We start from the raw sequence: 24,428 nt of genomic DNA, 5'->3' as shown, positions 1-24,428 counted from the left end.
CTGATCCATCATTAAATACGGCTTATGCTTGGAGGTTTCAAACTGAACTCGTTCAAATGACAAGCAAAAACATAACTGCATACCAAAAATTACATATACATAATTCACAGATGCACATACACATATTATAGCCTATCAGGTATCTATTTATTAGTCCATATCTGGTTATTTAATGAGGTTTCATTACATCTTTTAAAAAGATATATGACTATGTTTTTCAAATACCATTTTCAAGCTTCTGTGCCTTTGAGAAAAAGACCATTTGAGTCAATATAGAGCGATGAGTAAATATGAAACAACTTTTTAAGTAAAAGTTGTCTACTCCGATCTTACCTGAAAAAGTCCTCTCACATCTTCCAGCCTTCCACAGTTTAATAGTCTTGTCTGCTGATCCAGTTAACATTAAGCCCTGTTCAGGTAAGATCTTTACTGCCCATACTGCAGCTGTATGACCCTGTAAGTAAAACGAGTATTAATTTAAAATGGCACAGTATCATAGTATTTAATTATTACCTAGAATACTCACATAGAACTACTGTACCTGTAAGGTCATCATGCATTTGTCATTCAGCCAGACTTTAGCAGTGGTGTCCCATGAGCCACTAAGTAATGTCCCAAATTTTCCAGATGAAAGACTACAGACTAAAGGGAAAAAAGGCAATAACACATTTCATTAAAAAATACTCAAACTTGTTAGTTATTAAAGTATTGCAATTTTAAAAACATTTTGTGAAGTAACATTATTTTAGCCTATTAAGACTTAACTCAGTGGAGATGCAGAAGAGTGCAGTGGTCAAGAGCACAGCTTCTGTTGTCACACTGCCAGGGTCCACTTACACGATGCCATTTATGAGCTGTCTGACCATAGGGATATTACCTAACCTCAGATTCCTCCTCTGTAAAATGAGGAAGCAGGATTATGTAGGTTGCACAACCCCTTCCAGTTCTTAGAAACTACATGGGAAAATAATGTGAAAGATTTTGAAATGCTGTTTATATAGATATTTAGGGTCACTTTAGTTAAAATGACAATACAACTGAAGCCAAGCTAAACGTTCAACGGTAATGGAAAGGTTAATTAAATGTCTTATTAATGTAAAATTACATAGGCTGAAAAATTTTTAATATAAAAAATTATCTAAAATCATGGAAACAAAAGACAGAATTATGATTAAAAATGGCAGACTGTCCATAGTAATGCTATAAATGGTATTAATCTACAAAGACAAAAAAAAAATAATAACATAACTGACTTAGTAAAATGGAGATTATAATTTAAATACCTAGAGGGGTGATTAAAAGCACCACAACTATGAGACTCAGTATCCAGTACTTGGTTCCATGGAGGACGTGGCTAAGCAAAAGACTTGAAAAATGAGAAGAGTGATTCTAATACAACAGTGAGATACTAGATTTCTCCTTTTAGCTGTAGTGTTCAAGAAAGTGCATCCTCACTCACTGCAGGAGAATGGAGATTTATTCTCTGGCCACACAAGCCAATTTAAAGAGGTTTCCAATGGCCAAATATGGGACAATTTGAGAATTAAAAAAAAAAAAAAAAAAAAAATTAGAGAATCAAGTCATTTTGAAACCCAGTAAAAGAGGTGGGAGAGGACAAGGCAAGCATTTATCCTATCTTTGTATAAAAGTCTCACATGGTAACCAAAGAGTTGATGTGGGAAAGTTATATGTAGAAAAATGCCAGGTATTAAACACCGAAATAATGACAGAATTAGAGTATAATCATTTTGCAAATCTTAATGAAATACTGGATCTATGCAATACCATCAACAGATGCTAAAAACCATTATATAAAAGGCTGACGGAAATTTTATAATGAATGGACAATACTCAGTACAGTTGAACCCACTGATCTTATTAACATCACAGAAAGAGATTAGTATGTGCCTCTTGATGAGCTACAACAACAAGTACACAATACTACCCATAAAGTGTTCTTGCCAAAAACTTGAATCTGAATTTGATCAAGCTTCTAGATCTAACAGCTTACAAGAGATACAGGGGACTGTGGAACATGTTAAAGGGAATGGCAAGGCTTTAATCAACAAAGTTCTGATTGTGGGAAATTCTACAGGCAAAATAAGCTGTTTTCAAATAGAGGGTGTGTGGGGGAGGAAATAAACTAATAGAATGAAAGACATGTGGACCTTGATTGGGTCACAATTTAAATAAACTATAAAAAAAATTATGAGACACTGGGCAAATTTGAACATTCATTAGATATAATGAAAAAATAGGTTTTGTTTTGTTTTGTTTTAGGTGTGATAATGATATTGTTTAAAGAAGAGAGAGAAGGAATCCTTACCTTTTAAAGGAGTCAGCAAACTGTGGCCTGCAGACCACGTGCTTTTGTACAGTACGCAAACTAAGAATTTTTCCTTTACATTTTTAAGTAGTTGGGGTGGTAAAAAAAATCAAAAGATATTTCCTGACATGTGAAAATGATATAACATCTAAATTTCAGTGTCCATAGATAAAGATTTACTGAAACACAGACACACTCATTTGTTTATTATCAATGGCTGCTTTTGCACATGCCGGAGCTTAGTAGTTGTGAAAGTGGCCATGTGGCCCTATACAGAAGAAGTTTGTCAAACCTTATTTTAGAGCTACGTACAGAAGTATTTACAAATAAAATAGTATATTGGAAATTTCCTTTAAAGTAATGTTGTGAAAGGGGGAAGATGAAACGAGATAGGCCATGTGTTGATAATCTTTGAAGCTATGTAAAATACATGGGTGGAAGAGATCATTACTCTCTTTTATTTATGTTTATATACAACTCAATATAAATTATTGTCTCTTGTATACATTTAAACATTTCTACAATAAAGCTAAAAATTTAATCACTCTGTATTGAAGATTTCACGTACATACACACAAAACATTTACAAACTCTTTAAAGGAATTAAGTTTAAAGTGTTTGTGGGCCATACTATTTGCTTACGAACATCCCAAATTATTCCAGATACATAAAAAAAAAGAAGTACACATACTGCACTGCTAAGCATATCATTTTATAAGAGCTGCTAAGCCATACACAAATCAGGAGTATAAGGAAATCAGAAATATATAGAAATCACAGAAAATAATATTTAAAATACAAAATACTCTTCAATAATGATACCAGACCTTTATACGCATTCAATTGCTATACAAATATAGATGTAACAGTCAAAAGATAAAGAAATACTCTTCATTGTTTGAGGAAATGAACTGCTTGCACAAAATAGTTGAAAAACCAAAATCACAAAGTGCATAGAAATTATATAGCCTCTTTCTTTTATAACTGAACACTTTACTTTTTAAATATATAAGCACACTGGCCTTTACTGATTACAACGGTAACTCTGTAACAGAGGATTTATATGATTCAAAAAGGTTTTCACTATCAAGCCTATTAGCTCTAGGTAAAACAAACATAAAAACCAGGGAAAATGGATATGTGAATTTTACTTTTGAAAGGATGAAACTTTTTCAAATAGAAAAATACCGAAACATTATACTCACCAGTATTTTTGTGACCTTTTAGTATATAAAGTGGAGCTGGACTTTCCAGAGAGAAAATGCAAATATTGTGGTCATTTCCTCCAGTGGCGATTAGTCCATGAGGGTATACATCACTTGAAGGTATGATGCATACGCAAGATACGAAATTGGAGTGGCCACTCATACAGTGCATTTCTGTAAAGCCCCTGTTAGGACTGGAAGGAAATGATAATTAATAAGACATATATCTGTTCCCTGACTTAGCCTAGGACATAAATTGTCAAAGTACTCATTTTCATTTAGTGTTTAGGTTGAACTTTATAGAGTACATACTATTTTAAGTATCTAGTTTTAAATTAAATATTAAGTAGCTAATTTACATATTAGCTACTATAAAGGTTTATATCAGATTAGAAGTTTAATTAGGTTTTCATTGATAATAGTATGTTAATTATTAGGAAGAACAAGGAACAAAAGGGAGGAAAACCAATATCTCAAGTGGCTTTTCCTCATTCTCCATCTTCATTTCTATTCATCAGTAATTGTTGCCCTAAAAATACTCCTGGTGAAGTGAAACATTCATGCCATTAGGATAACGGAACCCACTATCAATAAATCTTAAACACAGTGATGAAATTTTCACACTATGAAACATTAACTTAGTACCCATAACTATACTACTGTATCTAAATAATTAGAATATCAATCATTCTCAATATGGAAACTAAAGGAACTAATATAGAGATATATAAATGATTGCTCTAGGGACACAGTACATTAACTGTCTTGGGATTAGAATGATTACCAATTTGTTATACATGTCAGTTAGCATCACTGATTTACATAATAAGTCAAACAACAGATTATGATATAGATAGTAAGTTATCTGCTGAGAGGGATATAAAGAATAATATCCCTAACTCAAGCTAAACCAAGGAGTTTGCCATCTAGATGAAGGGAGATGAGACAAGTGCACATAAAGAGATAAGATTCCTGGGTAGAGACCGAACATACTTATCTAGTTTCACGCTTCCCAAACATCACTAAAACAATATACATGTGTTCTCTGTCTGTCTGTCTGTCTCTCAGGTTTATGCCTTTACATATATATCCATATGTACCTATGTACCCATATAGATATATGTACATGTATATATTTATATCTTTCTACCTATCCTATCTATCTATGTATCTATGTATCTATGTATCTATGTATCTATGTATCTATCTATCTATCTACCTACCTACCTACCTACCTACCTACCTACCTACCTACCTACTTACCTACATAGGTAATAGGAAAGCTGACACCAGCTTACCAATGAATCCCCAAAAGGCTCAAGAACTAGCGGCACTATGTACCTCTAGAAATGAGAACAAAAAAAGGGTAGGAACTAAAATAAGAAAGACTAGTTCCAAGTTTTCAGAATCGGTCAGAAGCTGAATCATATGAAAAAAATCTTTAAAGGAGGGTATTTAGTAGTAGCTATTTTTAACTTTCCACTTTTTTAAATGTGCTTTTAGAAACTGCTTTATCAATAAATCCAAACAAATTTAAAAGATTTATATTATGTAAATCACTAAATCCACTTATGTGTGTTCTTCAGCACTTCCCAGTATAGATGTTTGTGTGCATCTTCTGTATTGGTGTGTGAAGTTCTTAATGGCAGAATCCAGGCTTGGTTCTTCTTTTTATCTTCCCAAGTTCCTAGCACAATATACTATATGGTAAGGATTAAGCATTTTTTGAATCAATCAAATACTTGGAAGTATTAATAAAAAAAAAAAAAAAAACACCTAGACATCTCAGCTAGACAAATGTCCCTCTTGCACCCAGCATAAAGTCTGGAGCTTTTTCTTTAAAAAGGTAAAAAAGGTGTTTGACTAAGAGGACACAGAGCACAGTTCACCCCTGGGGTATAAGGAACATGTACATTCATAATGGAGTCCAAGACCACGGAAGAGAAAACCCAGGAGGCCAGGCACTCATCCTCCAGGCAGGAGATCAACCCAATAAAATGGTCCAGCTCGATAACTCTACAGTGAAACTCACATCCAGCAAGCCTTACCATGAGCAGAGCACAGAATAAAGATTATCAGACACCTGGGTAAAGCTTCCCCCAACAGGAAATATAGTGATCAAATCAAATAGACAGGGGAAAAAAAACAGTTTGGAACAGACAGACCACCAAGGAGAAACAACAACAAAATCACCATTACCATCCTTAGAGATATAAGATACTGCAACCATGAAACAAAGACATTATTTCACAAAAAATCAAGGCAATTTCTGAGAAAGTATATTGGGGAAGGTAGATTTAGAAACAAGTCCAACATCTGAATAAAATATTCCAGAAAAGAAGATAGAGAAAATGGAGAGAATGAAACCAAAGAAAAAAAATCCCAGAAATTATGGATGTTAGTTTTCATATTAAAAGGGTCCACTAACGGCCCTGAACAATAGATGAATACTGACTGCCTTCCAGGGAGAAAAATAATAGGTCAAGAATCATAATGGCTTCAAACTTCTCAACGGTAACACTAGAGGTAATACAATGAGCAATGGCTTCAAAATTCTGGAAGAAAATTATTTGGAAATTAGAATGCTACAAACATTTAAACTATTTTTCAAAATTCTGAAGAAAATTATTTGGAAATTTGAATGCTACAAACATTTAAACTGTTATTCAAACATTTAAACTATTTGATTTTTATTATTCAAATAAAAATCATTTTCAGACTTGCAAGGTCTTAATACATTATTATTAATGCACTGTATTTCAGGAAACTCCTGGATGTGCTCCAATAAGGCATCAAGGAAGAAAACCAAGAAAGAAAGTAAAAGGATACTGATAACAGAAAACATAAGAAGTCTAAAAACACAATGTAGAGATGACAGGAAAGGGAGATCCCAGTATTAGTTGTGTATCAGGGACAGAATGACCAGATCAGGAAGTTTTTACAGTTGGGAAGATGAAATTTTATTGTTGGGAAGATGAAATTATAAAATATGCAGTGTGTCTTAAGGTCTTGAGAGGAGAGTGAGACAACTAGCAAAGAATTTGAGGTTGAATTAGTGATTAATACATAGAAAATTAACCAAATGAAAACCAAAAACTAGGCAATTAGTAGCTACAGGGAGATCACAAAATTGTTGAGGAAAAGTTACAGTTTATTCCATAGCTCAGGTGTAGACAGATTCTGTACAGTCACAAAATACTAATTCAGTTTAAATTAAGTTAAGCTATAAGAGTCAGGGCATAGAAAGGGTGCATATGTGATAGGGGTTGGTAGAAGGTAGAAACAGCACTAAATTTTCATATTCTATAATAAGAACTATGAAAAATACCTAGAATAAAATAATTTAAAGATAAAAAGAGAAATAGCAATAGTCACATGCCACATAATGTTTCAGTCAAGGATGAACTACATGTATTATGACTGTCCCATAAGATTATAATGGAGCTGAAAAATTCCTATAGCTTAGCCATGATACAGTCTTAGCACAATGTATTACGTGTTTGTGGTGATGCTGGTGTAAACAAACCTACTGTACTGCCACTTGTATAAAAATATAGCACATACAATTAGGTACAGTACATAATACTCAATAATGATAACAAATGACCATGTTACTGGTTTATATATTTCCTTTATATACTTTTCATCATTATTTAAAGGTGTACTCTTTCTATCTATTAAAAAAAAGTTTGCTGTAAAACAGTATGACATGTTATTCCAGCAGCAGTCTCATACACCTTACTTACTGAGTCTCGTGATTGCATCATTTTTCTCTTGTGCTTGATTTAATCTCATGCTGTAACAGGCTTGTAACCTAGGAAAAATATGCTATATACTGAATAGCCCAGGTGTGTAATTGGATATATCATCAAGGTTTCTCTGTAAGTGCATTCTATGATGTTCACGAAATCACCTAAGGATGCATTTCTCAGAATGTATCCCCCAAGTATAGCACTTTATAAATAGACATGGAAGTAAAATACAAAAATAAGCAGTTAAAAAAGATAAAAATTTTGCCTCCAAGGAAGGGAAATAGGGGGTGGGAATGAAATGGCTCTGATTACTTAACAAACCCCATAGCACTATTTGACTAAGGATCCAAAAGGCTGAGTGTTCGCACAAGGAAAAAGTCACTTCAGCCTTGGCATGATCAGGGAAGATTTAATGCAAGATCTTAAACATGAACTGGCATCTTTCAAATATGGGTAGTTTTCAAAAGGCAAAGCAATATTTGGTGATAGACTTGGGAAATTCAGTTTAATCTGAAGTGGGCTTATAGAGGCCTGAAGCAGTCTCAAACAATGGCATGCTACTTGGTTGGGTTTAATGAACCAAAAAAAAAAGAGTCTTCTTTCTTAAGGGCCTTCAGAAGGCCCAGAGACTTTCTGGATTCCTGATGGGCTTTTGTGAAAGATGTGGTATCTGATTTAGTCCACCCTAAAATATAACTGTTGTGCCTCCCTGAAACTAAATTAAATTCTCCCATCATTCCCAGTCCGTCCCTACACTATCTTGATCCAGAACCCTATGGAAAACAATTTTCTTTTTTTTTTTTTCTCCTCCTCTTTAATCGCCCGTCCACCCCCCACCCCTGACCTATGGATGTTGCCATTTCCCCTTAAGAACTGGATCTCTGAAGGTGGGGTGTCTCCTCCCACATGCTCGCGGAATGCACCCGCAGGCCTGGAGCACCCGGGGGGCCTGGCACACCCAGGATATGGTCCGTGGCTCCACCTGGGGTGCTAACCCAGGACCTTCTGTGTGTAAAGCAGATGTACTAACCACTACACTATGGAGCCACCCCCTAGAAAACAATTTTCACTTACTACTTGGCTCCAAACATTTCACAGCACTTAACTTTATTAATACACCATGAAATAGAAATTGTCAGGATGTCAGCCTTGGGGACATTTTTATAACACTAAAGGTATGGTTGAGACACTCTAGTTAGGAATGTATAAGAGGTTCATCATCTCGTTACTGAGATGCTCTACCCTGAACAATTGGAAATATGAGGTAAAACTACCTTCTTACTAAAGAGGATAGTTTCAGCCCAAAGTTCAACTTCCTGGTAAATGTAACCACTAAGGTGATTTAAGTTTTTCTTAACCTAGCACACTCATACACAACATATAAAAGTTTAATTAGAATTCAACTACTGGCATCCTCTTTAATATTCTTTACTGCAATGTTTATAACCTACTGGGCATATGCTTTTACTGTACTCAATTTTAAATATACAAGCTTAATCAGTAATTGTACGCAAATGCACAAAAAGTTATGTATATTGCTACTAAGTAGTTTGGGATATCACAAAATCTTAAGAGTTAGAAGAAATCTTTGGAGGTCATCTCATCTAATTTAATACTGGAGTTTGCTCTACAATATCCCTCGTCTAGTATATCATCATGTCTTAGCTGCACCACTGCAAAAGTCTCCAAAAAGGCTTTGGATCTACTTCCATATTTAACCCTTTGCAATCCAATCTCTACCAGCAGCTAGCAGAAACTTCTCAACAGGTAAATCGAATCAATGCTGCTCCTTGCTTGAAACAATTTGAAGTCTTCTACCTATTAAATTCCTTCCTCAGCCCTCTTACCAAAGCACGATGTGGCTCCTGCCAGCCTCTAAGACTAGCCCTCACCTCACAGCTCATTCCCTCCTGCAAATCTCCTCCTCAATCCAGGGACTCTGTGTTTGCTCCTCCTACCGCCTACAGTACTCTTCCAATTAAACCTTCCACATTCCTTGATCCCATGACCAGCTCCATTTGTGTCAGAATTAAAAACAAAACAAACAAAAAACACGAACAAAAAAACACTTCAGAGATGCTTCCTTCTTTAACATCTCTCTCCACTCAGTTCTAGATACATATTTGTTTTCTTCATAGCACACATGCCAATATGTACCTACTTGCTTGTTGTTTGATCCTTCTTCCCTCCCACACTGTAATAAAGCTCTGTAAACACGAGAAGTTGTTCTCTTATTCTTCAGAATCTCAAACAAATGGGGGGCACTCAATCAATAGTTATCATCTGAATTTATGGATGGTAACCCAAACTATGAGTGAAATCTCTACTGATAGGAGGCAAAGCAACTCAATCTTTCTCTTTTTGAACTGAAATCTGTCTTCCACGTCATACATTTTTTGTTACAAGCAGCCAAATCAGGGCTGAACCCTTGAACTTGATTTGGACTGGAGCTTAACCTTCTGCTTCTTAATCTTTTTTTTTTTTTTTGGTTTCTCTGACAGTTTTGAAAAGGCAATGGACTTTCTCTTGTGAGCACAACCCCACACATCCATATAAAACATCTGAGAAGTTTCATCCCTTCCATCCAAGTCCACCACAGACATCAGACTAAGAAATTCTGACTCAGACAAAAAGAAAAGGAGGCAAACAACTTTCTGCAACGCAATTTTTGAGAACTAAGGTTTTCAAATATGAAGGAAGACTACTAAGCAAATTCTAAGTTTGAAATAGTTCAATTACATGGCAGATGCTTTTGCAGTGCTTCATTTAGGAGAAAGCACCTGGCATCAACAAATTTTCAAATCTAAAAGAAACATGGGAAATCATCGAAAGGTAAGCCCCAAAAGGTAAGAGGTTCGTCCAAGGTCACCCCCTCGCTAGTGGTGTCATGTTAGCGCGAGAAAGTAAGTCTGTGTGTGTCCCCAATCCGGTGCTCATCCCACCAAATCACAATCTTATACTGCGCGCCCAGAGTGCCAGGGCTCTCAATTGGGAGGGAGCGCAGAGCAGAGGGAAGGCCGGGAAGAGAGGGAGAGGGCAGGATAGAGCAGGGAAGTCATCCTCTTCCCATACACGGTAGGAAGCTTGCAATACAGCAGGGGGGCTGCCGGGCTCGCAGCGCTCACCTGTCCGGGACCCAGAGGCGGGTGGTGCGGTCTCGGGACACGGACACAAAGGCCCCAGGCGGATAGAGGCAGCACACCAGGCCCCGCACGTCCAGCTCGTGGCCCGGGAGCGAGCAGCTCAGCCGATACCTGGCGGCGCCGCTCGCCATGGCCCTTGTTGGTCCGGCGCCCGGGGCCCGCGCAGCGCGAGATCAGTCCGCAGGGGAGGTCGGACCGCGGCAGTAGAGGGGCCTGCAGGTGAGGAGCGGTCGGAGACCGGAAGAGCCCGAGAGCCGGTGCGGAAGGGCGGCAGGGAAGGGGCGCGTCGAAAGGGCCGAGTGACACAGCAACCCTGACATGCACACCGGAATTCATCATCGGCCTCAGCCCGCCATGACGCAGACTGTGTGCGTCCCGACTGCTGAGGCCGACGTGTTGCTAAGGCTTGCTTCCCTCCTGCGCCTTGGACCGCCAGTCCACGAAGAGATACTGACGCCTGGCCCTTCGGCCCAGGTGTCCGACTTTGGTCCTTTCCGAGCCCCAGTCCTTCAGAAACTCTGGCGGAACTGTTTATTGTAATACGGCTGGTGGGCCGAGACTACTAGTCCCACAATGCCACGCGCCAGTGGGGCGTGAGCCGGAGACGCGCGCAATCCAGATATTTTAAATCTTGATCCTGAGGGCTGAGAGCTGCCTTTTGGTTGAGTGAAATTGTTTAGTGTTTGTTTAGGGCAACTTTAACCAGATTTTACCAATCCTTCTCTGCATCGTCTCAACTTAAACGTTGTTTTTTAATTAAAACGAGAGAGCTTGGGGCCAAATTCAGAACAATCGCTTTCCTTAAATTCTGTGAACGCTAAACTGGATTCTTGGTACTTTAAAATATATATCTTTTGTGTTAAGCAATTCAAAGATTTAAAATAGTTTTCTCAACTGTCACATATACGAGTGACATGTTGAGTCTCTCTCCCATACTTATAAAAACACGGAGGGGGAAATCAGCATAACGTCAGTAACCACTGACACTATTTAGAAGAGGTGAACAGTTAAAGGTTGTAGAGAAAGAAATATCTTTTTTCTTTCTACCTTTCCAGGTTTTCTGCTGGGGCTCTGTAACAAAATATAACAACAGAAAAATGTACATACAGGGGAGAAACTCAGGGATGAGTATCTCACAGAGGTGGACAGGGCTTGAGTTTATAGAGCGTCTTAACAAAAACAATAAATGTTTGCCTTTAGATGCAGCAAATTATTCAAAGGCAAATATATAGATGAAGGCCAATGAGTAAAATTTTTTATGTACGTTCTTCCAGTGCAGTCTGCAGGCTGATAAAGGGTTTAAAGTTGTCTCCTGTTGCTAACTTTTGTGCTTCCTGGTGGAGAAGCAAGAAGAAAAACCTTTGAAAATTTATCTCCTCTTTTAGGCAAAAGAGCTTTTCTTGTATTTGCTTTTTTTCCGGTTTCCTTCAACTTAAAATAATCCTTATACTAAAGTGTCATATTTTGGGGTGGCAAATTCTACTTCCCTTCACTACAGTGACCAAAGGATACCAATGACCACTACAAATATATTAGATTCAAATGGCGCAATTACATGAAAATGAAAACTGAGAACTCAGTCCATGACATTTTTTCATTTGGAATTCTATCGATTTTAAACTATTTAAAAACAGACATATAAGAGGATAAGTCTGCATATAATGTATGCAAGTTGGAAATAATGTGAAAAATATTAGTCCAATATGTATGTGTGATTACAATATGCATCTGTTATGTATGTTACAGTAACATGTCAGGTCTGCCTATATATAGGAAGACAAAGAAAAATTGTAAGTTACTTTATTAGAGAGGTGGAATTTGAGATGAAGTAGTCCTTAAATTGTTTTTTTAAACATTGGTTTTAAAATAATTCTTTTAAGACCACTTTCCATTTAATGCAGCCTTTCTCAAAAACTTGACTCAAAAGAACTCTGAAAGGAAGCTTAAAGATATGAAGCTTCCAATGAAATGAGGAACAGATGGTGCTGGAATCGCACCCATACTTAATGTTGTATTGTTTATGTTATGCAGTCCTAACAGGAAGGAAGACTACCACTGATTAGAAGTAAAACGTCTGCACAATGCTGCTTACCACTGAATAACTTCAAACAAGTCTTATTAAAAACTCAAGGTATTACACTGTAGAAGTTAGATTACATTGCGATATCATAAAACTCGCGAGGAGTGAGTTCAGGTCGGGCACACAATCGGAGAGGTTGCTCTGAGTATTCGAAAACCAAGGTCTTCGAATAAGAAGATCTTTTCTAGCCATCCCGCCTTTCTCCATTTCTTCCCGAAAGGCCCTGAGAGATTTAGAAAACAATTCCTCAAATATCGCGAGAAATTTTTACTCCCGCTTCGCTAGTAGGGACAAGGAGCTGAAGTCGAGGATTGGCCAATGAGGAGGAGGTGCCTCTCGCCCCGCCCCTGTTGCCGGGATACACTGCGGCGTGCGGCATCTAGCGGTTAGGTCTGAGGACTCAGTAAAGCTGCGCGAGAGTGAGAAGTCGCGAGTGAGCGAACGGGTTCGTGGGGCTGACTGGAAAGTTCTGCTATCGCGGCGGTCCTGAGCGGTTCGACTTTCCCCGTTCCGCGCCGGTGGAGGTGAGAAATTCCAGATCCCATTCAGCCTTCCCTGTCTCCGGAGCCTATTATCTGATGCGCTCCAAACAAAACAAATCAAATCGAAACTCTTTGGCTCATAGCTGTTCTCCTCAGGCCCGTCGCCAGGCTAGGGAAGACCCAACTCCCAACCCGAGTCCGGCAAAGCGTGCGCGGAGGCATTAAATAGTACCCTGAAGAGACCTGCAAAGGCGAGACCGAAGAGAAGGATCCAAGAGCCTCAGAGAATGAGATTTTACTCAATAAGAAATTTCTGTCTGTTGGTCATAGCAGAAGGGACTTAACAATTTTCCACTTTTTATATATGTTAAAATGGCTGGATTAAGAGAGAGAATGATGGTATATATAATTAAGAGCCAGATGTTTTATATATGTTACGAGTAATCTTCATAACAACTCTGCATGGTGGAGGTCATTGCCACCCTTTTGTTTTACAGATGAGGAAACATCCAGAGGGGTTGTATGCCTGGTAACTGTCAGTGTCAGAGCTAGCTTGTATCCCAAATCTTTCTGGAACCAAAAGCCAGGATACCTCTCTGAGTATGTGTGAATAACTCCCAGAGATTGTGTGAATATTTGAGTGAATAATCCCTGAATTAGTGTCATGTTTGCTATTAGTGCCTCACCCTTTTATTTTACCCCCTAGGACTGATCTAATGCTAATCTTTTTCCATGATAGTAAAGCAGTGGCTAAGAAAATCAGGTAGAAATTTGATATATTTTACATTTTCTTAAAGTTATCAGGAAAGCTAAAGTAACACTAATTGTGCTGGAAACAAAGGTTTATTCTATTAGCTTTCTTAAGGAGAAACTGTTTTGATCATAGATTGCCTTCCTTTCAAAAAGTCATTTTATGAAACTCTCTTTTTACCTTTGAAATAACAATAGTAGTAATAATCCTATTACTTTGTCCACAGAGTTCAAAATGGCAAAGAAATAGAATCACAGAGTTAGGTAGGATGGTATTTTAAGTTTAGTGTGAACATATTCAGTATGAAGATAATGGGATATCTGAATAGAAATTTCCAATAAACAGTTGAAAATTTAGAATTGGTGTCAAGTTTAAAGGACAGAGCTGGAGACATTGACTTATGAGTCATCAACATATTTGAATTTGTAAGAAAAGAATGAAAGATTAGAGAAGAAAAGCAATCCAAACTGCTACTGAGAAGCCATTTTATTTTAAGAAATGATTTGTTTCACTTTTAATGATTTAGTAAATTTTTGTCCTTGGCCATGCCTTCCTGTGGGAGAATATTCAGAAGATACAAAAGAGAACAAAGTTTTTGCCTGGCTCCTAGATAGATGCTAGAGATATAAAGTTGAATAAAGTCCAGCACTTGCCCTCAAAGGAGAGAAATACTTGAGCAGATCATTTCAACTGGTGTGATAGGTAGTGGGATAGAGATATTCTCAGAATGCATAGTAGTATAAAGCAGTCCTCTCCAATTTTTTGGCACCAGGGACCGGTGCTCCTGTGAGAATTTAATGCCTGGTAATCTGGGGTGGAGCTGAAGCTGTGATGCTAGCACTGGGGAGCGGCTGCAAATACAGATGAAGCTTCTTCACTCACTTGCCCACCATTCACCTCCTGCTGTGTGACCTGGTTCATAACAGGCCGAGGACTGCTGCTAGTCAGCGGCCTGGGAGTTGGGGACCCCTGGTATATAGGACAGGCTTATAAACTCAAATTGAAGAAGGGGTGGTTGTAGACTGGTTGTGAAAGGATTCCTAGAGAAGATCCCAGGCAAGATGTGTGTTAGGCAAGGAGACCAGTTAGGAAGGCAAGTATGATAATTCACTTAAGTTTATGAGACCCTGAACAATACTATAGGAATAGAGAGGAAGGTACACGTAAAACATTGAGGAATAAAATCAGTAAGACAATGTGATTAGTTAAGGGAATTGAAGGAGAAATCACGGACTAGGTTTCTCACTTGTGTAACAAGGAGGTGCTACTAAGAGGAAGAGCTGAAAAAGGAAAGGACTGAAAAAAGAGTCAGAAGAGGGAAATGTCATGGCAATGGTTTCATGTAGTAAAATGATATATCCCTAGCTGCATTGGCAGGGGCCATTTAAATGAAATAGTAGGAATTGAGGAGATAGTGGAAATTGAAAAAGTTGAGAATAGTGGATATAAGCTATTCTTTAGAGTTTGGCTGCTTTAGGAAAAGGTTATGTGGGACAGAGTTAAAAGTGGTTTCAGGATTAATTTTTACGGTTAGGAAATAATTGAACATAACAGACTGAAAGAAAGGAGAAAGTATTTAAGATATTACCAGGAGTGGGATAATGCCCCAAAGGAGATTGGAGTACATGGGGTCAAGGAGAGGGAGTCTAATGTCCCAAAGGAGACAGGATTAAGATGGTAAATTGAAATTGAGATTGTTCTTGAACAAAACAGTGGATGGCTATTGAGATTGGAGGACAAGGTAAATTTGTATGCTCCAAACATGTTGGATTTCATGTCCTAATTTTGTCAAATTAATAGGAAATTGAGTCATCTGCTGAGAGTGACAGGAACAGGGTAGATAGAATTGTGGTTAAGGATTGGAATCATCAAGGAGAGAAGTCTCTTATCAAGGGAAAATAAAAATTTATGAGTTGAGCATCCAGCTAAGTTTGGCGACTGACTTTGCAGTACTCCAGTCTGTACTGTTCCACCAGCAATGTTCAGCAGTCCAGGCTGGATGTAGAGAAGAGTTTCTGAATTTGCCAGATGGGTTGAAGAAGAGTTCAAGGATATGAATTATTTTTTTGTGCTCATGAGACAATAGTTGAGTGTAGAGAAGGAAAGGAGTCCCTGAAATTGCCCTTACCAGGGTCATTAATGGCTTCTTGGATGGTGATTCCAATGGATATTTAAGTGTTCATGTTACTTGAATTCCTAGCAGTAAATGGCATGGCTGATCATTCCTGATTTCTCTTGGCATCTTTGATACACACTGCTGGTATTTGTTTGCTTTCCTGGCCTTCATGTTTAATCTTTTCTGTCTACATGGTCTGTATGTATTGATATTCCTTGGGCCAGAGTCTTGGGGACTCTTGCTCCCTATTCTCTCTCTAGATCAGCATCTTTAAAACTCTTTTGAACATGACCTATAATAGGTTATGTTACATTGCAGACCAGTACACACATGTGTTAATTTATGTAAATATAACTGAAACAAAAATTTTATGAAATAATACCCTTATTGTGTGCAGCAAACTCTCTTATATTTTCTACTTTATTTCATGTTTAAAGCATATTGGTTATAACCTGCCCAAGTATTCTCACAACCCATTGATAGGTCATGACCCATAATTGGAAAAATACTTTTCTAAATTATCAACCTAAACTTGAAGTATTATTCTGATGAGTAAAGGAGGGGGCTGATAAACTGGGAGAGAATGAGTGAATTAAGGAAATGATTTAAAGGGTGGTGTAGTGAGAATAAAAATAAGAAAAGGGTAAAAGGAGAGGAAATTAAGGTCAGAGAAGAAAGTGTTTCATTTAAGATATTTGAGATGAAGTAATTCTAGATGATGACAAGTTCCAGGTCTGCCCATGGCTAAGAATGACTGAAAGGGAGTTAAGATGGTTACTGAAATTTAGAGAATTGTGAAGCTAGAATTTAGATATTAAATCCAGTATCCATATGGAAGTCATGGGGATGTTGAGACTAGAGTAAAGAGACTGTGAACTAGGTACAAAAAAGTTCCCAAGATAAAAGCAACCAGGAAAAATCCAAGGCAATATGGATGCATTCCCTGGTCCTCAAAGGAAGGGAGTCCTGTTTATTTTTTTAAAGACGTAGAAAAATAATGTTTTGAAAGTTGACAGTGGGGAGCAAGTGCATTCCTTCTTTGCTTTGGAATTCTGAGACAGGAAGTTAAAACAGCCTTCACTCCTGGAAGTGTTTTAGGGGGAAGCTCGTATTCTGTTGAAGCAAGGAGTAAAAGGAAGCATTCAATAACAGGAATGAGAATATAAGAGTTAATCATGGGCCAGAAAGCACAAAGAAAAGATTGTGAGAGAAGAAAGATGCTCGATATGTCATGAAGAGTAGAGAGAAAACTTACCAGAGTATGAGATGAGAGTACAGGAGAGAAAATTAGAAGAGCTTGTATTTTGTTAAGATAATTGGAAAATGAGGAAAGCATGTTGTAATGAATGATTTCATAGTTCTAAATGGAACATTAATGTCAAATTTCAACAGAATTAAAGAAGGCTTAGCCTTGTGGTACCTAGAATAGCAATTTGCAAGAAAAGTCATGGGTAAATGTTTGAAGTAGGGAATGTGTGTCACTTGTGTCTTGCTATACAATATATCAAGGAGAATCGAACTATTCTTTTTTTCCAAAACAGTGGTTAAAGACAATGGCCAGTAATCACAAACCTTCAGCAGGTCGCCCAGTTTCACGAGGTGGAATTGGGTTGACAGGAAGGCCTCCTTCTGGAGTACGACCTCCATCAGGAAATATTCGAGTGGCAACTGGAGTAAGTTTAAAACATCTATCAAATTCTTGTGTATATGTCTTGGTGGAAGTTGGAAAGCCTGTCCATAATAAGAGAGTCTTATTCTTTCTTTATTCTGTAGGCATTCTATTAGATTTGTGTTTTTTTAGAAAACATCTAGAAGTATAAAGGTGGGAAAGTTCTGCAAGACACTATAAAGAGATGATCCCTGCTCATGTCAATATTCAAATGTATTTTAAGGCTAAGTTATTTAAGTGGTATAGTATATTTGTGACAGAACCAAATGAAATGAAATAGACCAGAAATAGAATTAGATATATGTAAGAATTTAATTAAGGTGGCATTTCAAATTAGTTGGAAAAGCATGTGGTATTCAATAGTGCATTTGAGTAATTGGTAAACCATTGTTTTAAAAAATTAAACGCTCAACACAGAATTCTAGATAATTTAGAAATTTTATATTTAAAAAACAATCACAAATATACTAGAAGAAAACATAGGCAAATATTTCATATAATCTTGGTGTGGGCTAGGACTTTGTAAAATGACACAAAACCAAATACTGAAAAAGTATTTTTATATTTTAATTTACAAAAATTGAGAACACCATAAAAATGTAAAAAGAAAAATGACAAACTGGTAAAAAATATCTGCAATATGTATGTCATACATAGTTTAGAATCTTAAAATGACAAAGCAAATTTTACTAATTAGTAAGAGCTCTTTCTGTATTAAAGCCTATGTCTAAATTCCATAAGATTTCTTCTGGGGGATCGGGGGGAATATAATTATAAAACTATTATAAAATTTATCCAAAACAAATAGTAAAAATAATAAAAAGAATAATACTCTATATAAATATATATTATAAATATAAGTAAAATAGTGTTATGATTGTCACAGCATCCTAGAAATAAACTCTAGTAAATGTTACAAGCTTAATGTAAGGTAGTGTCATAAGTCAGTGAATCAGTAAAAGAAAAATACTTATATTAAAAAAAAATGGATAAACTTTATAAACTGATAATTCCCTATCAAATTATTATTACATTTTTATTATAATAGTGAAATTTGAAAAAACCTAAATTACCTTACAACCAGGGAATCATAAATAAATTATACATCTATTCCTGTAATAGACTTTTAGGTAGCCATTAAAAATTATTTTAAAGAATATTTGAGGAAATACTATATCTTTATAATACATTATTAAATGAAAAAAGCAGTGTGATGTCAATTTAATGTAAAATGTACATTTATATGTACATAGAAAGAAATGAGTATACCAAAATATTCATAGTAATTTCTCTGATGCTCACAATGGATGGTTTTGATTACTTCATAAGGTGCATATGAGGTACTCAAGCTTGGACAATAGGCTAACTTCATACTAGAGATAGTGTTGGGTCCTTTGTTTGAGTCATAAAAAGAGCAGCCGTTTTTGGAGGGAATAATTTTGCTAAAGTTGGTTTTAAATTTTTGAGATTTTTCTAGAGTTTGAGGTAATTTTATCAACATAATCATCAGCTTATATTTAAATGATTTTTATGGTACTGAACCTAGGGTATCTTTTTCTACTATTCTAGCAAGATTTTATGCTTCTTAATTAAATATTTATAAAAGGAATCTGACATTTATTTGCCATCTACTATTTGCCAGATGCTTTACCTACTGATTTACTGTTTGCAGTTTTTAAAATAGTAATGTTCATTGTAAAACATACAAAGTAAAAGTGCCAGAGTTCCCTCTTTCTACCCCAAGTATAACCATTGTTAACAGCATGACCTGTATCCTCCCCAATTTTTTTCTATCCATTTACAAACACTGACTCACCTACATATATAATTGTATGGTTTTAGCATTTTCCAAAATGAGGATAATACTATACTCATCTCTATTTATTTTGTCCTTTGCTTTCAGTAAATATATTAAATATAAATAAATATATTGTAAATATATTTCCATGCGAATACATATATTTCTACTTCATTCTTTTTAACGGATGCAGTTTTAATTTATACTTCTCTATACTTTCATCTGGATAATTTTTTTAAAAGCATAGTTATTTGAGTAGCTGTCATAATTTTGCTTGCATAGAGCCAAAGAGAAATTATTCTGAAGGTTTACAAAGGGAGAGAATTAACATTCATTCACAAGGTTTACTCAGGCTAACCCTGAACTCATGTTATCTGAATTTGTAGCTGACAGTATTCCTGTGTCCAGCAAATTCTCTGGAATGTGTTTCTGTTGCTGGCCCCCATACTCAAAAATAATTACTAAGCAATTCTCAGGATCACTTAAGATCTATGTTGATAGAATTAGAGGCTACTAAGGAATTAAAAACAATCAAAATGAATGACAATGGTTGTATCCAACCCCTATCTAAAATTCCTACTACATATTTAATCTTCACTCTTTGGAAGAGGGATGCGGGGAGAAGAAGAGAGGTAAAGGATAATAAACAAAACAGTTTCAGGTTGTGTTTTATACCGTCCCATGACTGTATAAGAAAGGAGTCTTTTGTCCTTTTCTCAGGGTGCATAATATTACATTGGATTATACAGACCTGAAGTAGAGAATCATGTAAAGTAATATGAGTGCTTGCTGAATGAGATAAGCCCTTTAATACTTAGATGGTTATCTTGTGATAGAATTGTATCTAATTTTCTTTTAAACGGAAAAATTTTTAATTTTTTTCTGATTTTAAAGGTAATATGTTACTTACTGTAATATTGAAAAAAACAAATTGTATAAAGGCCAAAGTAAAACTGACCTATAATATCATTATACAGAGATAAACATAGTTACTATTTTTTTTTATATAATTCTCCAGACTTTTTTGTTTTACGAAAATGAAGTTATAAATACTGTTTTGTAAACTCTTTTGTTAAATATACAATTTAGGATTAAATGAAGACAAATACGTGATTATTTAACTCATTTCGAGTTTGGGGGTATTATAAACAATGTCTATAGATAGAATTTTGAATTTTATTTAATAATTCATATTTCAAAAATGTAAGGAATATTTTATGAATTCTAACAAATTACAAAAAAATGTTTAATATTTTCTTTGCAGTCTTAACCATGGTAGAGGTACAGTGTTTTTCTAGTTTACTGAAACTGAAATCTTGTTCTTTAGATGCCACCTGGAACAGCAAGACCAGGCTCTCGTGGTGGTCCCATAGGGTCAGGAGGAGTTCTGTCTTCTCAGATTAAAGTTGCAGATCGTCCTGTAACACAACAAGGTTTGAGTGGAATGAAAACTGGGATTAAAGGTATCTATTTTAAGAAGATGAGTATATTTTGTATAAGAAGTATTACAATACCATATTAATGAATTATGGCGTGAAAGAGGCTATTTTACTCAATTCTTATTTCTTCATTCACAAAATTGTTGTGAGGGTTAAATAAGAACATGAAACTGAAAATACATTGTGAACGAGAGTTACATACATATATGAGCTATTTTGATCTTAATTTTTTTGAACGTGGAGCTTTGCTACAACTTGAAATTTGAAATACTTTGAAGAAAAGATCAGGAATGAAACTAGTACTCTATGGAAATATTCTGAAATACTTACTGTTTCCATATCAAAATGACACTATCAAGTTATTTGTGTATTTATGAGAAGTGAGTCAAGAACATTACATTTTCTCATAATACTCCATTATAATATGTAAAGAAATGCCTCTCTGTATGTGTTTAGAAATGCATAACAATACACAGCATGTAGTGAATCAGAAAATTGGTGAGTCTGGTCAAGATGGCAGAGTAGGTAAACGCTGTACTTTCTTCCTATCACAACCACATCAGAATTACAATGAAACTACAGAACAACCATTATTGGGAGTTGCCTGAAATATAGGTGAACTGAAGGCCTATAACTGAAGACATACACAGGAGGCCACTTTGAGACTGGTAGGAGGGGTGGATACACAGAACAGGCTGGTCCTGCACTCACCCTGAACTCATGTCATTTGAATTTGTAGCTGACAGTATTCCTGTGTCCAGCAAATTCTCTGGAATGTGTTTCTGTTGCTGGCCGCCATACTCAAAAATAATTACTAAGTAATTCTCAGGATCACTTAAGATCTATGTTAGTTGATAGAATTAGAGGCTACTAAGGAATTAAAAACAATCAGAATGAATGATTGTTTAATGATAGTGGTTAAAAATCAGGAGGGGTATCTCGATTGCAAAGGTCTCCCTAGAAGAGCAAAAGGTTCCAAACCGATACCAGTTTCCCCAGCCCAGGGTTCCAGTTCAGGGAAGAGATGTCCCAACAACTTCTGGCTGTGAAAACTAGTGGAGTTTGTGGCTAAGTGAGATGGAGGGCAGCTGGAGTCACAGATGTTTCTCTTAAGTGGCCCGGGAGCAGACTTAACTCGCAGATGGACTGATTTGCCCTGAGCTCCAGTGCTGGAGCAGCAGCTCAAAAGGAGCCAGGGACATATGAGGAGGAACTGAATTGTCTGGCTTCAGGGTGAGGGCTGGAGGGGCAGCTTTCTTCCAGATAGAAATCCTGGTGGTTTGTTGAACCCTTCCTCTTTCCAGTACACTGAAGCAGGCAGCCACTGTATTTGAGTCTCCCTCAACCTAGCCAACTCTGGTTGCTCTACCTGATGATTCTCTTAGACCCCACCGCTCCCAACTCGTGTTCTCAGCCAAGGCACTTCCAGTGGCTTTTCAATACAAAGAGCCTGTCCTGGCTCATACTATGGAATTTTCTAAAATCTTTCAAAAGCTTGCAAAACTCATACCAGCAGCATCTAGCCTCAGCATGCCCCATACCTCTTGTTGAGCAGCCCCTAGCCTGGCATACGGACTTGGTTTATGGATTGGTCGCTCAAGGCACCTCTAAGCCAGTGCAGGTAGAAGCCATCTACGATTGTTGGGTGACTCTTACCAGATGGCCCCAGGCAAGGCACAGGCTGTGGCTGGAGCCCTTCCCAGGAGGCCCCAGGGTGGCTTTAGACCTAGCTGGGGCACCATCCTTGACCCCACATCTGAGGACAGTACATCCAAAGGGCAGACTCAGCAGGCACCAGAGCCCTGCTAAATTGCATCTTGCTATGTAGGGTCAGCCTCTCACTAGCTGGTCCTCACAACTGATCAGCTTGAGGATTGGTCCTTCCCATTGATATGCAAACAGCAACCAAGGCTCAATTACAATGGCAGGACCCATACAACCCATACAAGGGACATACCTGGAGCACCTGGCCCAGATGATCAGGGAAGACTGCGCCACTGGGCCCCACAGGGCACCTACATAAGGCCACTGTAGTAAGCCTGGAAGAAATAACAGCCTTACCTAATACATCTAAACAAACACTTGGAGGCAGTCAAAATGGAGAGACAAAGAAATATTTCCTAAATGAAAGAACAGAACACAGCTCCAGAAAAAGAGCTAAACAAAATGGAGACAAGTAATCTACTAGATGCAGTGTTTAAAACACTGGTTATAAAGATGCTACATGAACTTAGGGGAAGAGTAAATGAACTAAGTGAGAACTTTAACAAAGAGAAAACATAAAAAAGAAATGAGGAATACAGTAATTTAAATGAAGACTACATTAGAGGGAATGAACACTAGATTAGATGAAGGAGAGGATCCAATCAGCGATTTAGAAGGTAAGGTAGCAGAAAACACCCAATCAGAATAGCAACGAGAAAAAAATCCAAAAAAATGATATTTTAAGGGGTCTCTGGGACAACATCACAAGTACCAATGTTCACATCATGGGACTACCAGAATGAGAAAAGAGAGAGCATGGGATTGAGAGCCTATTTAAGAAAAAATGACTGAAAACCTCCCTAACTTGGTAAAGGAAATAGACATACAAATCCGTGAAGCACAGAGTGTCCCAAACAAATGAACTCAAAGAAGCCCATACCAAGACACATCATAATTAAAAATGCCAAAGGTTAAAGACAAAGAATCTTAAAAGCAGCAAGAGAAAAGAAGTTAGTTACCTATAAGGGAGATCCCATAAGACTGTCAGCTGATTTCTCAACAGAAACTTTGCAGACCAGAAGGGATTGGTAGGAAACATTCAAAGTGATGAAAACCAAGGACCTACAACCAAAATTACTCTATCCAGCAAAGCAATCATTTAGAATCGAAAGATAGATAAAGAGCTTCCCAGACAAGAAGAAGTTAAAGGACTTCAACAACACCAAACCAGTATTACAAGAAATGTTAGAAGGACTTCTTGAAGAAAAAATATATATGCATAATAAAAAGGCAATAACTACTTATTTATCAACAATTATTTTAAATGTAAATGGGTTAAATGCTCCAATCAAAAGAGGGTGGCAGAATGGATAAGAAAACAAGTATGCTTCTTATAAGATACTTCAGATAGAAAGACATAGACTGAAAGTAAAGGGATGGAAAAACATATTTCATGAAAATGAAAAAGCTAAGGTAGCAATACTCATAGCAGACAAAATAGACTTTAAAACAAAGGCTATAACGAGACAAAGAAGAACCGAGTAATCTCACTTCTTGGTATTTATCTGAGTAAACCTAAAACACTACTTCAAAGAGACATGTGAATCTGTTCATTCATTGTAGCATTATTTACAGTAGCCAAAATATGGAGGCAACCTGGGTGTGTATCAGTGTATGAATAGATAAAGAAGTGGTACATGTATACAATGGAATATTAGCCATAAAAAAAAAGAATGAAATTCTTGCCATCTGCAACAACATGGATGAACCTAGAGGGTATGTGCTAAGTAGAGTAAAGCTGAGAAAGACAAATACCAAATGATTTCACTTACATATGGAATCTAAAGAACAAAATAAACAAAACAGAAACAAACTCATAGATACAGAGAACATTTTGATGGTTGCCAGATGGGAGGGGTATTGAGGTAAGTGAAAAGGGGGAAGGAATTAATAAGAATAAATT

At 36.8% G+C, this 24,428-nt stretch overlaps 2 protein-coding genes across 2 annotated transcripts in view; one reads left to right on the top strand and one right to left on the bottom strand.

Annotated features, from left to right (window-relative positions):
• Positions 1 to 10,966, bottom strand: part of PLAA (phospholipase A2 activating protein) — a 34,208-nt gene extending 23,242 nt beyond the window's left edge. The window contains exons 1-4 of the mRNA XM_011384729.2: positions 10,409 to 10,966; positions 3,532 to 3,725; positions 542 to 642; positions 334 to 454 (exon numbers count right to left, since the gene is read on the bottom strand). Of these exons, the coding sequence (XP_011383031.1) occupies positions 334 to 454; positions 542 to 642; positions 3,532 to 3,725; positions 10,409 to 10,557 (565 nt within the window). The 5' untranslated portion in view covers positions 10,558 to 10,966. The remainder of the gene's footprint in view (positions 1 to 333; positions 455 to 541; positions 643 to 3,531; positions 3,726 to 10,408) is intronic.
• Positions 10,967 to 12,843: 1,877 nt separating this feature from the next.
• Positions 12,844 to 24,428, top strand: part of IFT74 (intraflagellar transport 74) — a 78,194-nt gene continuing 66,609 nt past the window's right edge. The window contains 3 exon segments of the mRNA XM_011384732.2: positions 12,844 to 13,030; positions 17,397 to 17,528; positions 20,650 to 20,785. Of these exon segments, the coding sequence (XP_011383034.1) occupies positions 17,409 to 17,528; positions 20,650 to 20,785 (256 nt within the window). The 5' untranslated portion in view covers positions 12,844 to 13,030; positions 17,397 to 17,408.

This window comes from Pteropus vampyrus, unplaced genomic scaffold (assembly GCF_000151845.1).
Source record: "Pteropus vampyrus isolate Shadow unplaced genomic scaffold, Pvam_2.0 Scaffold619, whole genome shotgun sequence".
Classification (NCBI taxonomy): Eukaryota; Metazoa; Chordata; class Mammalia; order Chiroptera; family Pteropodidae; genus Pteropus; species Pteropus vampyrus.
The sequence above is the reverse complement of the archived record's forward strand: the minus strand, read 5'-3'. Positions and strand labels throughout refer to the sequence as shown.